This window comes from Poromitra crassiceps (assembly GCF_964638095.1).
Source record: "Poromitra crassiceps genome assembly, chromosome: 6".
Classification (NCBI taxonomy): Eukaryota; Metazoa; Chordata; class Actinopteri; order Beryciformes; family Melamphaidae; genus Poromitra; species Poromitra crassiceps.
The window spans coordinates 55361056-55376055 of NC_139627.1; the positions used below are offsets into that span (position 1 = coordinate 55361056).

The 15000-nt window shown below is 44.7% G+C and overlaps 1 protein-coding gene across 1 annotated transcript in view; it reads right to left on the reverse strand.

The window, feature by feature from the left end:
- wdfy2 (WD repeat and FYVE domain containing 2) overlaps positions 1-15000 on the reverse strand; it is a 47095-nt gene that overhangs the window by 4903 nt on the left and 27192 nt on the right. The window contains exons 9-10 of the mRNA XM_083639047.1: positions 11218-11319; positions 6370-6500 (exon numbers count right to left, since the gene is read on the reverse strand). Coding sequence (XP_083495173.1) covers positions 6370-6500; positions 11218-11319 — 233 coding nt within the window. The remainder of the gene's footprint in view (positions 1-6369; positions 6501-11217; positions 11320-15000) is intronic.

The window sequence follows — 15000 nt, forward strand, 5'->3', positions numbered from 1 at the left end:
CACATTCTGTTTCTCTCTAGCCTGGTTAAACCATCCTCCTGATCACATGACCTCACATTCTGTTTCTCTCTAGCCTGGTTAAACCCTCCTCCTGATCACATGACCTCACATTCTGTTTCTCTCTAGCCTGGTTAAACCATCCTCCTGATCACATGACCTCACATTCTGTTTCTCTCTAGCCTGGTTAAACCATCCTCCTGATCACATGACCTCACATTCTGTTTCTCTCTAGCCTGGTTAAACCATCCTCCTGATCACATGACCTCACATTCTGTTTCTCTCTAGCCTGGTTAAACCATCCTCCTGATCACATGACCTCACATTCTGTTTCTCTCTAGCCTGGTTAAACCCTCCTCCTGATGATCACATGACCTCACATTCTGTTTCTCTCTAGCCTGGTTAAACCCTCCTCCTGATGATCACATGACCTCACATTGTGTTTCTCTCTAGCCTGGTTAAACCATCCTCCTGATCACATGACCTCACATTCTGTTTCTCTCTAGCCTGGTTAAACCATCCTCCTGATCACATGACCTCACATTCTGTTTCTCTCTAGCCTGGTTAAACCATCCTCCTGATGATCACATGACCTCACATTGTGTTTCTCTCTAGCCTGGTTAAACCATCCTCCTGATGATCACATGACCTCACATTCTGTTTCTCTCTAGCCTAGTTAAACCATCCTCCTGATCACATGACCTCACATTGTGTTTCTCTATAGCCTGGTTAAACCATCCTCCTGATCACATGACCTCACATTGTGTTTCTCTCTAGCCTGGTTAAACCATCCTCCTGATCACATGACCTCACATTCTGTTTCTCTCTAGCCTGGTTAAACCATCCTCCTGATCACATGACCTCACATTCTGTTTCTCTCTAGCCTGGTTAAACCCTCCTCCTGATCACATGACCTCACATTCTGTTTCTCTCTAGCCTGGTTAAACCCTCCTCCTGATCACATGACCTCACATTGTGTTTCTCTCTAGCCTGGTTAAACCATCCTCCTGATCACATGACCTCACATTCTGTTTCTCTCTAGCCTGGTTAAACCATCCTCCTGATCACATGACCTCACATTGTGTTTCTCTCTAGCCTGGTTAAACCATCCTCCTGATCACATGACCTCACATTGTGTTTCTCTCTAGCCTGGTTAAACCATCCTCCTGATCACATGACCTCACATTCTGTTTCTCTCTAGCCTGGTTAAACCCTCCTCCTGATCACATGACCTCACATTCTGTTTCTCTCTAGCCTGGTTAAACCCTCCTCCTGATCACATGACCTCACATTCTGTTTCTCTCTAGCCTGGTTAAACCATCCTCCTGATCACATGACCTCACATTGTGTTTCTCTCTAGCCTGGTTAAACCATCCTCCTGATCACATGACCTCACATTGTGTTTCTCTCTAGCCTGGTTAAACCATCCTCCTGATCACATGACCTCACATTCTGTTTCTCTCTAGCCTGGTTAAACCATCCTCCTGATCACATGACCTCACATTGTGTTTCTCTCTAGCCTGGTTAAACCATCCTCCTGATCACATGACCTCACATTGTGTTTCTCTCTAGCCTGGTTAAACCATCCTCCTGATCACATGACCTCACATTCTGTTTCTCTCTAGCCTGGTTAAACCATCCTCCTGATCACATGACCTCACATTGTGTTTCTCTCTAGCCTGGTTAAACCCTCCTCCTGATCACATGACCTCACATTCTGTTTCTCTCTAGCCTGGTTAAACCATCCTCCTGATCACATGACCTCACATTCTGTTTCTCTCTAGCCTGGTTAAACCCTCCTCCTGATCACATGACCTCACATTCTGTTTCTCTCTAGCCTGGTTAAACCATCCTCCTGATCACATGACCTCACATTCTGTTTCTCTCTAGCCTGGTTAAACCATCCTCCTGATCACATGACCTCACATTCTGTTTCTCTCTAGCCTGGTTAAACCATCCTCCTGATCACATGACCTCACATTCTGTTTCTCTCTAGCCTGGTTAAACCATCCTCCTGATCACATGACCTCACATTCTGTTTCTCTCTAGCCTGGTTAAACCATCCTCCTGATGATCACATGACCTCACATTCTGTTTATCTCTAGCCTGGTTAAACCCTCCTCCTGATCACATGACCTCACATTCTGTTTCTCTCTAGCCTGGTTAAACCATCCTCCTGATCACATGACCTCACATTCTGTTTCTCTCTAGCCTGGTTAAACCATCCTCCTGATCACATGACCTCACATTCTGTTTCTCTCTAGCCTGGTTAAACCATCCTCCTGATGATCACATGACCTCACATTCTGTTTATCTCTAGCCTGGTTAAACCCTCCTCCTGATCACATGACCTCACATTCTGTTTCTCTCTAGCCTGGTTAAACCATCCTCCTGATCACATGACCTCACATTCTGTTTCTCTCTAGCCTGGTTAAACCATCCTCCTGATCACATGACCTCACATTCTGTTTCTCTCTAGCCTGGTTAAACCATCCTCCTGATCACATGACCTCACATTCTGTTTCTCTCTAGCCTGGTTAAACCATCCTCCTGATCACATGACCTCACATTCTGTTTCTCTCTAGCCTGGTTAAACCATCCTCCTGATCACATGACCTCACATTCTGTTTCTCTCTAGCCTGGTTAAACCATCCTCCTGATGATCACATGACCTCACATTCTGTTTATCTCTAGCCTGGTTAAACCCTCCTCCTGATCACATGACCTCACATTCTGTTTCTCTCTAGCCTGGTTAAACCATCCTCCTGATCACATGACCTCACATTCTGTTTCTCTCTAGCCTGGTTAAACCATCCTCCTGATCACATGACCTCACATTGTGTTTCTCTCTAGCCTGGTTAAACCATCCTCCTGATCACATGACCTCACATTCTGTTTCTCTCTAGCCTGGTTAAACCATCCTGATCACATGACCTCACATTCTGTTTCTCTCTAGCCTGGTTAAACCATCCTGATCACATGACCTCACATTGTGTTTCTCTCTAGCCTGGTTAAACCATCCTCCTGATCACATGACCTCACATTCTGTTTCTCTCTAGCCTGGTTAAACCATCCTCCTGATCACATGACCTCACATTGTGTTTCTCTCTAGCCTGGTTAAAACCATCCTCCTGATCACATGACCTCACATTGTGTTTCTCTATAGCCTAGTTAAACCATCCTCCTGATGATCACATGACCTCACATTCTGTTTCTCTCTAGCCTAGTTAAACCATCCTCCTGATGATCACATGACCTCACATTCTGTTTCTCTCTAGCCTGGTTAAACCATCCTCCTGATCACATGACCTCACATTCTGTTTCTCTCTAGCCTGGTTAAACCATCCTCCTGATCACATGACCTCACATTCTGTTTCTCTCTAGCCTGGTTAAACCCTCCTCCTGATCACATGACCTCACATTCTGTTTCTCTCTAGCCTGGTTAAACCATCCTCCTGATCACATGACCTCACATTCTGTTTCTCTCTAGCCTGGTTAAACCATCCTCCTGATCACATGACCTCACATTCTGTTTCTCTCTAGCCTGGTTAAACCCTCCTCCTGATCACATGACCTCACATTGTGTTTCTCTCTAGCCTGGTTAAACCATCCTCCTGATCACATGACCTCACATTCTGTTTCTCTCTAGCCTGGTTAAACCATCCTCCTGATCACATGACCTCACATTCTGTTTCTCTCTAGCCTGGTTAAACCCTCCTCCTGATCACATGACCTCACATTCTGTTTCTCTCTAGCCTGGTTAAACCATCCTCCTGATCACATGACCTCACATTCTGTTTCTCTCTAGCCTGGTTAAACCATCCTCCTGATCACATGACCTCACATTCTGTTTCTCTCTAGCCTGGTTAAACCATCCTCCTGATCACATGACCTCACATTGTGTTTCTCTCTAGCCTGGTTAAACCATCCTCCTGATCACATGACCTCACATTCTGTTTCTCTCTAGCCTGGTTAAACCCTCCTCCTGATCACATGACCTCACATTGTGTTTCTCTCTAGCCTGGTTAAACCATCCTCCTGATCACATGACCTCACATTCTGTTTCTCTCTAGCCTGGTTAAACCATCCTCCTGATCACATGACCTCACATTCTGTTTCTCTCTAGCCTGGTTAAACCCTCCTCCTGATCACATGACCTCACATTCTGTTTCTCTCTAGCCTGGTTAAACCATCCTCCTGATCACATGACCTCACATTGTGTTTCTCTCTAGCCTGGTTAAACCATCCTCCTGATCACATGACCTCACATTGTGTTTCTCTCTAGCCTGGTTAAACCATCCTCCTGATCACATGACCTCACATTGTGTTTCTCTCTAGCCTGGTTAAACCATCCTCCTGATCACATGACCTCACATTCTGTTTCTCTCTAGCCTGGTTAAACCATCCTCCTGATCACATGCCCTCACATTGTGTTTCTCTCTAGCCTGGTTAAACCCTCCTCCTGATCACATGACCTCACATTCTGTTTCTCTCTAGCCTGGTTAAACCCTCCTCCTGATGATCACATGACCTCACATTGTGTTTCTCTCTAGCCTGGTTAAACCATCCTCCTGATCACATGACCTCACATTGTGTTTCTCTCTAGCCTGGTTAAACCATCCTCCTGATCACATGACCTCACATTCTGTTTCTCTCTAGCCTGGTTAAACCATCCTCCTGATCACATGACCTCACATTGTGTTTCTCTCTAGCCTGGTTAAACCATCCTCCTGATCACATGACCTCACATTCTGTTTCTCTCTAGCCTGGTTAAACCATCCTCCTGATCACATGACCTCACATTCTGTTTCTCTCTAGCCTGGTTAAACCATCCTCCTGATCACATGACCTCACATTCTGTTTCTCTCTAGCCTGGTTAAACCCTCCTCCTGATCACATGACCTCACATTCTGTTTCTCTCTAGCCTGGTTAAACCATCCTCCTGATCACATGACCTCACATTCTGTTTCTCTCTAGCCTGGTTAAACCATCCTCCTGATCACATGACCTCACATTCTGTTTCTCTCTAGCCTGGTTAAACCCTCCTCCTGATCACATGACCTCACATTGTGTTTCTCTCTAGCCTGGTTAAACCATCCTCCTGATCACATGACCTCACATTGTGTTTCTCTCTAGCCTGGTTAAACCATCCTCCTGATCACATGACCTCACATTCTGTTTCTCTCTAGCCTGGTTAAACCATCCTCCTGATCACATGACCTCACATTCTGTTTCTCTCTAGCCTGGTTAAACCATCCTCCTGATCACATGACCTCACATTCTGTTTCTCTCTAGCCTGGTTAAACCATCCTCCTGATCACATGACCTCACATTCTGTTTCTCTCTAGCCTGGTTAAACCATCCTCCTGATCACATGACCTCACATTCTGTTTCTCTCTAGCCTGGTTAAACCATCCTCCTGATCACATGACCTCACATTGTGTTTCTCTCTAGCCTGGTTAAACCATCCTCCTGATCACATGACCTCACATTCTGTTTCTCTCTAGCCTGGTTAAACCATCCTCCTGATGATCACATGACCTCACATTCTGTTTCTCTCTAGCCTGGTTAAACCATCCTCCTGATGATCACATGACCTCACATTCTGTTTCTCTCTAGCCTGGTTAAACCATCCTCCTGATCACATGACCTCACATTCTGTTTCTCTCTAGCCTGGTTAAACCATCCTCCTGATCACATGACCTCACATTCTGTTTCTCTCTAGCCTGGTTAAACCCTCCTCCTGATCACATGACCTCACATTCTGTTTCTCTCTAGCCTGGTTAAACCATCCTCCTGATCACATGACCTCACATTCTGTTTCTCTCTAGCCTGGTTAAAACCATCCTCCTGATCACATGACCTCACATTCTGTTTCTCTCTAGCCTGGTTAAACCATCCTCCTGATCACATGACCTCACATTCTGTTTCGCTCTACACATCAGTCTGGACTTCCACCCACAAACAGCCATTTCCTGAAATTACAATGTAACTGGACCAATAAGGGACTGCTTCATAGTTGATGACCAGAGCCGTATAATAGAAGAGTTCCGACATCTCCATTCACTCCAATGGACCAGTTTTTTTTCCAGGAAGTAAGGTCCTGGAACTCTTGAGTAAAAAAAAGCAGCACTGTCGAGTTGCAGCAAAATAGACAGTTTGTGTTGTACTTTGAAAGGCTTTTTCATCCCTTGAATCAAATTTTACAATATCAGCTTTATTTTAGCATGCAAAAGTAGTGCGAGACCCATTCCTGGCTGTTCATTGGCTAATGAGTCTCGCATTTTGTATATATATATATATATATATATATATATATATACACACACACACATACACACACAAAATAACAGGGGTAAAATGTGTACTCACTCCTGGTCAGTGATGGACTCGTGGCAGCTGTCACAGACTCGCACCTCAAACTCGAAGCCCATGAGGGGGATGGTGGAGCGCTTGGACGAACACTTCCCACACACCGCCTGGCCACACTTCCTACAGTGGTGCTGAGGAGCAGAGAGAGGACACCCATAACATGTCATGTGCCCAGGCAGCAGTGCAGGGCAACTAGTCTTTCCTCAGTACAAGCTGTTACTGCCATCTAGTGGATAGAAAACACAACCCTGGAAAAAAGTTGGCGGCCATACAGCAATAGGCTCTTTCATACACAGATCGCGGAAAAATAGCCGTTTAGGAGTCCCGTAAAGCCAGCCGCCTCGCCACAGAAATTGCTTTCACACGAGCCAAGCAGCACGGCCACATTACCGTGCTGCTCTGTACTTTCAGGTGAAATCCCCCGCTCCCGCATTGAAAGGCGAGCAGAGGGATTTCCAGCTCCTCCTAGCCCAAATTAATATTTTCATAGGTTAGTGTAGCCTAGGCTACTGTATGATGAACGAATTCAATTCAACAACAGACTTTCCTCCTTCTCCTAGTCCGCTGAGGAGATCTGTATCGGCATTTTCATTGGCTGTTTGCCGATATCATAACTTAATAAAAAAATGCGCTAATTTGCGGCTGCTGCACCTGGAAGAATCCCCTCCTACAGTAGTTCTGTGTCTGGAGCAATGTCCCGCCCACAGCGCTATCTGATTGGTTACACATCAAGCAATAGCCTATCAGAGAGCTCAGAGATGAAATCTTGACACCTCACCTCAGTGCTTTCTGTTCAGCCGCAGCCTGCACTAGACAGGGGGACAGTGCGAGGCTGCCTGAAGCGAGAGCAGCGGACTAGTTGGCTGTTGTAACTGTAACACTCACACTGTGTTAAGGTAAAGCAGCAGATATTGTCATGCCAAAGTTGTAATAAAGTTAATATACATAATAATTACCTACGCTGACATTGCAAAAACACCACGATCTTATGAGCGATTCGTATGAAGCGCTGCCTCGCACAGTGTGGTGTGTGGAGATAGGTCTGTCTATCAGCCTACTTTTTTTACTTTCACTCGTCACTCGTCACTTTCCCCTGTAATTTTTTTATGAATGAGCTGACCATTCGCACCTTTTCCGGCTCGCTGCGACGACCTTTCAAGTGGAGGCGGGTTGTCCGCCAATACGGCGATGTGACAACCTTTGGTGCCGGGACAAAAGGCGTACAAGAATTACCCACCAACGCGCGTTATGCCTTTCACATCGGAGCCGCGAATCCTAATTTCCGCGCATTTTTCGGCTTTCATGGCCGGTGTGAAAGACCCTAATGATACTCCTGGGTAATTTTGCAGATAGGACGTTTTGACCATCGATATACATGTGTGTGTGTATATATCCGCCCGCGGTGGAATTGCAAAAAGAATAATAAAAAAATAAAAAAATTACAGTGCACCTGAACGCACATGGAATAAGTAATAATAATAATAATACATTTATTTTATATAGCGCTTTTCAAATACTCAAAGTCGCTTTACAGAATACATGGGTCAAACATAAAACATAACAGAGACAGACATAAAACACAAACAACAAAAGGAAAGGAAGGGGGGGGGGGGGGGTTGGCCATAGCAACCAGAGAGCAGCGGCAGCTAAACGCGCCAGCGTTCACTCAACCGGAGCAGGGCCAACCTCTGAACATAAAACTATCTTCGGTATATTATATCGATATATTCTCGATATATTCTCGATATCTACGTTACATCACCAACTACTACACATGCACAACTTCTAAACAACCTATGAAAGCTGTGACGTGTCCTTCACAGGAGCAGTGTCACAACTTTATTGAATCTGTCAGAGCAAAGGTCAATAACCTCTCCAGCTGCTTGTCTGTCTCCTGGCATGTCTGTCTCCAGCCTCTCAGTCACACAGACAGACAGTGAGGTAATCCTCCACATGTGCCCTGGACCCCATCTCCACTCTTCTGCTCAAAACTCAAAACACCTCCTTCTCAAGAAGCCCACCCAGGTCTCAGAAGCTATAGATGGTTTTAACTTGACAACATAAACATTCTAAATGGCCCCTAGCTTTACTTCCTGCTGCAGTGTGATGCTAATACACTAGCTGACAGGAAATAAGCTAGGTTTCAAATTGCTCCCTAGCAACACAATTGTGTGAAAACTGTCTATATAGCACAGTGGTTTTCGAACCACCAGGGGTCCTCACTCAGCAACTTGATGAATTGTGAAACTTTATTTACAAGAAGTTCAGCGCCTTGAGATGACTCTTGTTGTGATTTGACGCTATAGAAATATAAAAATGGATTGAAATTTAAAATTGATAACATAAATAGAGAATGTAGATGAATGTCATGGAGTTGTGGACAAAATCAAAAAAATATAGAGCGGCTCAGATTCAACAACCTGTTTACCAGGATTACACACAGCTATGGGTCAGAGCCATAGTGCCCCAACAATACTCCTGTTAGCCTAGCCTCGGATGTACATTCATGAAGGAAAGAAGCAATATGCCACATCGCAAAAAACGTAAAAAAAAAATTGTGGATTTAAAGAAAATATTTTTTCTATGTTTTTTTTAAGTTTTGGTCTGAGTGAAATGTTCTATGGTCTCTCCCGATTCTAAATATAGCTGAACCGTTTGGTTTGACCGAGTGAAACTATTTTTATAAGCATTTTACTAAATGTCTATGGGAAAATAAACGGTGGATGAAAATCTACAGGTACAGTGCTGAAGCAGGAAGTGACGTTCACTTTGGCTCTCTATAGCTTCGCTGAAATCAGAAGCCACAGTTTCCATCTGTACGTGAGAGAGAGAGAGAGCATAAAGCGGTGCCTGCCATGATGCCTGCCATGAGCACTCATGGTGCCTGCCATGCTGCCTGCCATGAGTGTAGCAGAACTGAAGCCTGCTTGGAAAGCTTCAGTAGAGAGGAGAAATGCCAATAAATTGGCTCAGGAGTGCTGCTTCACCACTGCAGGTGTTAAAAACAGGTGCTCATTGGATCCAAGGGGAATAAGTAGAAACAAAGACGGTTGACTTAATAGTAAATTCAACTTGGTGAAGAGTCAGAACCAAAAAGGTGGAGGAGATCAATAAAAAAAACTGCTTCAAAGAGAAACTTTGGGGATTTTTAAGTTAAGGGCCACTAAAAGTCCAGGCCTAAATGAAGAACTGGACTACCTAGCCTACCTCTAAAAACCTGCTATGTTGAGTTTTGGTCTAAAGCTGTAAATTTGTAAATATCTCATTCAGTGTGTCGTCCCGCAACCCCCCCCCCCCTACCCCATTCCCCCCTCTCCCTATTCTCATCCCCTTTTGGTAATCTGTTTTTTTTTACTCTCTACAGGTAACCAGGGATGTTTGGGAACCAACATTATATTGTCTTATTTTATGTATTTTTCTATTAAACTGTATTTCTATATGATTGATTTTCTATTTGACAATTTGTGGTTGTTTGATGCCTATATAACTTGATTGTGTACACACCTACCTGGTTAACTCCACATGTGTCAATCATTCAACCACAACTCTGATTGGCTGTAGTAGCCACCAGCCACAGTATTTTTGTGAATGAGATTCACTTTGTCCTTGATGCCCTGATGAACACTATGTGTCGAAACGCGTAGGCGTGAAGCCACTTCATTAAAGGCTTTTAAAAAATTCTGCAAACAGTGTGCCCTGGTAGTTTTTTGGTTCTGACTCTTCACCAAGTTGAATTTACTATTAAGTCAACCATCTTTGTTCCTGCTTGGAAAGCTGTTGAGAAGGAGGCAGGGGATGGTGCAGCAGCAGCTGCTCCAGTGCCTGACTTAAACCTTTCACTCTATGTCCCGTGTCTTCTTATTGAAAGAGATCCACATTCTCCATCCCAGCTATTTCTGTCTCTCTTTGTCTGTCTCCATCTAATAATGTCAGCATATCGCAGGGTCACGGATAAATTAGGTCAAACGCAGTGTTGGGGGTAACTCATTACAAAAGTAACATATTACATGTAATATATTACTTTTAGCAGTAACTCAGTAATATAACTTATTACTTATAGGATTTCAGTAATATTATACCAGTTACTTTGCCAACTCAAGTTACAAATTGAGTATTTTTTTTTTTTTTTTTAATCAAAGCACATATTTAAACTAGAACGACCGCACCGCGGAGTTATGCCTCTGCCATTAGTTCATTCTTGAGTCCAAATCGCCATTTGAGGCAAATTGGAAGAAATTCCGTCAAGGCGCTCCTGAGATGTTGCATTACAGAGCTTGGGAATTGGGTGTGTGAGGTCACAGTGACCTTGACCTTTGACCACCAAAATCTAATCAGATCATCCTTGAGTCTAAGTCGATGTTTGAGGCAAATTTGATGAAATTCCGTCAAGGCGTTCCCCAGATATCGTGTTAACGAACATCGGACGTACGGACGTACATACGGACGGACAACCCGGATCCATAATGCCTCCGGCCTGGCTATCGCCGGCGGAGGCATAATAAAGATACAATCATTTCCTAATCAAACTGTCTGTTTTTATGCAAATAACCACTACAGATGGCAATAACAAAGGAAAAGGATAACATTTTGAATTTTGGATTGTTTACATTGACTTCAAGGCAGTTGACATAATTTTTCAGGATGGTTCCGGGGCAGCAATGTTATTCTGCTGCTGCTGTTATTTTGTGAAAGTAATGCAAAAGTAGTGTAATATGTAACGAGTTACTCTACACAGTCATATTGTAAGTAAGTTATTACTTTCAAATGAAAGTAACTAGTAATATGTAGTATATTACATTTTGAAAGTAACTTGCAATTGTATCCTTGTGAAGGCAGGAAGGGACGTACCTGTCGTAAGCCGATCTTCTTACTGTCCCACATCTGTTTGAAGTTCCAGAAGAACGGCTGCTCGCACTTCTGACAGGAGTCACTGTCCAACCACTCTGGAGTCTGAAGACACACAAGTCAAGAGTCACTGTCCAACCACTCTGGAGTCTGAAGACACACAAGAGTCACTGTCCAACCACTCTGGAGTCTGAAGACACACAAGTCAAGAGTCACTGTCCAACCACTCTGGAGTCTGAAGGCACACAAGAGTCACTGTCCAACCACTCTGGAGTCTGAAGACACACAAGTCAAGAGTCACTGTCCAACCACTCTGGAGTCTGAAGACACACAAGAGTCACTGTCCAACCACTCTGGAGTCTGAAGACACACAAGTCAAGAGTCACTGTCCAACCACTCTGGAGTCTGAAGACACACAAGTCAAGAGTCACTGTCCAACCACTCTGGAGTCTGAAGACACACAAGAGTCACTGTCCAACCACTCTGGAGTCTGAAGACACACAAGAGTCACTGTCCAACCACTCTGGAGTCTGAAGACACACAAGAGTCACTGTCCAACCACTCTGGAGTCTGAAGACACACAAGAGTCACTGTCCAACCACTCTGGAGTCTGAAGACACACAAGAGTCACTGTCCAACCACTCTGGAGTCTGAAGACACACAAGAGTCACTGTCCAACCACTCTGGGGTCTGAAGACACACAAGAGTCACTGTCCAACCACTCTGGAGTCTGAAGACACACAAGAGTCACTGTCCAACCACTCTGGAGTCTGAAGACACACAAGAGTCACTGTCCAACCACTCTGGGGTCTGAGCAAAGGCACACAAGTCAAGGTTCACTTGAATTAGATTTGACCTCTGTCTGGCTGTATGTTAACACATTCACTGCCAACAGTTTTTCCAATACAGTAGGTAGCTTCTGCCAAGGTTTTTTTTGAGGATTCTGGCTCATCTTTCAAGAGCCGAGGATTATTTTCTGCTAGGACTTTGTGAACACAAAATATCTCAAAAGAACTAATATAATGTGTGCTTTCTCTGTCTAAAAGAGTTAGTTTTATCATGTTCTGTTATGTAGGCATTAGCAGTTGAATACAGCATGGTTTCAGCGTCTGAGAAGGAAAGCTGAGAAAAATGCATTTTTGTGAAATTCGATAGAACAGGCAGAACAGTCACTTTAACCATTTATTTTTGGCATCAGTGAGACATCAGACATCTAAACAATAGTTCTGAACAGTCATTTCCTCCATAACAGCACCCCCACCCCCCTCTCCTTCAAACTCCTCCCTCCGTGGGTGTGTCTCTGGTGGCTCTGCAGCGTGTGTCACAAGCGAGTCTCTGCTGCCTGTCTGTGCTGCCTGGCGGCCGCTCGTCGGGCGAGTCTGGATCGGGCTCGTTCGTTTCTGGGATTTCGGTTGTGAGCTGGGATGAAGCTGCGTGCGATTCTGGGCTTTCTGCTTCGTGTTTCAAAGTGTGTTGCACCCAGTCTATTTTTGGAATCCCCCACCATTGTGCGCCAGCTCCCAGCGCGAAAGCGTTTTCGCCAAACCATTTTCATGAGAAAGGTTTCCTCACGCTTTTTCCTGCTGTTTTTGCTCGGCTTTCTCTAGTCTGGAGAGCACTGTCGCCACTTAGTGGGTCGGTAAAATAGGTTATACACATTCAATAGCTCCCATATTTTTATAGGAGATGTAAAAGAGTTAACTCATCGACGGCAGTCAACCGCTGTTGTTTTTTTTGACGAGTTAACTCGTCGACGGCAGTGAACGTGTTAAGACAAAATTGACTTCTTTATAGATATACATACTGTATATACATAAACCGACTGGCCTGACAGCAAATATGCAAGTCACATTTTTTGTGTAGTACATGTTGCTCATGAAATCATGACAAACGATATTGGACACAGCTATAATCAGTAAGTAGGAAAGTGCATGCAAAGGGAAAGACAGAAACATCCTTGGCTCAGTAAGCAGCTGGCCATCTAACTGAAGCAGTTAGCATCCTTGGCTGAGTAAGCAGCTGGCCATGTAACTGAAGCAGTTAGCATCCTTGGCTGAGTAAGCAGCTAGCCATCTAACTGAAGCGGTTAGCATCCTTGGCTGAGTAAGCAGCTAGCCATCTAACTGAAGCGGTTAGCATCCTTGGCTGAGTAAGCAGCTAGCCATCTAACTGAAGCAGTTAACATCCTTGGCTGAGTAAGCAGCTAGCCATCTAACTGAAGCAGTTAGCATCCTTGGCTGAGTAAGCAGCTGGCCATCTAACTGAAGCAGTTAACATCCTTGGCTGAGTAAGCAGCTGGCCATCTAACTGAAGCAGTTAACATCCTTGGCTGAGTAAGCAGCTAGCCATCTAACTGAAGCAGTTAACATCCTTGGCTGAGTAAACAGCTAGCCATCTAACTGAAGCAGTTAACATCCTTGGCTGAGTAAGCAGCTAGCCATCTAACTGAAGCAGTTAACATCCTTGGCTGAGTAAACAGCTAGCCATCTAACTGAAGCAGTTAACATCCTTGGCTGAGTAAGCAGCTAGCCATCTAACTGAAGCAGTTAACATCCTTGGCTGAGTAAGCAGCTAGCCATCTAACTGAAGCAGTTAACATCCTTGGCTGAGTAAGCAGCTGGCCATCTAACTGAAGCGGTTAGCATCCTTGGCTGAGTAAGCAGCTAGCCATCTAACTGAAGCAGTTAACATCCTTGGCTGAGTAAGCAGCTGGCCATCTAACTGAAGCAGTTAACATCCTTGGCTGAGTAAGCAGCTGGCCATCTAACTGAAGCGGTTAGCATCCTTGGCTGAGTAAGCAGCTAGCCATCTAACTGAAGCAGTTAACATCCTTGGCTGAGTAAGCAGCTGGCCATCTAACTGAAGCGGTTAGCATCCTTGGCTGAGTAAGCAGCTAGCCATCTAACTGAAGCAGTTAACATCCTTGGCTGAGTAAGCAGCTAGCCATCTAACTGAAGCAGTTAACATCCTTGGCTGAGTAAGCAGCTGGCCATCTAACTGAAGCAGTTAGCATCCTTGGCTGAGTAAGCAGCTAGCCATCTAACTGAAGCAGTTAGCATCCTTGGCTGAGTAAGCAGCTAGCCATCTACCTGAAGCGGTTAACATCCTTGGCTGAGTAAGCAGCTAGCCATCTAACTGAAGCAGTTAGCATCCTTGGCTGAGTAAGCAGCTGGCCATGTAACTGAAGCGGTTAGCATCCTTGGCTGAGTAAGCAGCTAGCCATCTAACTGAAGCAGTTAGCATCCTTGGCTGAGTAAGCAGCTAGCCATCTAACTGAAGCAGTTAGCATCCTTGGCTGAGTAAGCAGCTAGCCATCTACCTGAAGCGGTTAACATCCTTGGCTGAGTAAGCAGCTAGCCATCTAACTGAAGCAGTTAGCATCCTTGGCTGAGTAAGCAGCTAGCCATCTAACTGAAGCAGTTAACATCCTTGGCTGAGTAAGCAGCTAGCCATCTAACTGAAGCAGTTAACATCCTTGGCTGAGTAAGCAGCTAGCCATCTAACTGAAGCAGTTAACATCCTTGGCTGAGTAAGCAGCTAGCCATCTAACTGAAGCAGTTAGCATCCTTGGCTGAGTAAGCAGCTAGCCATCTAACTGAAGCAGTTAACATCCTTGGCTGAGTAAGCAGCTAGCCATCTAACTGAAGCGGTTAGCATCCTTGGCTGAGTAAGCAGCTAGCCATCTAACTGAAGCAGTTAACATCCTTGGCTGAGTAAGCAGCTAGCCATCTAACTGAAGCAGTTAACATCCTTGGCTGAGTAAGCAGCTAGCCATCTAACTGAAGC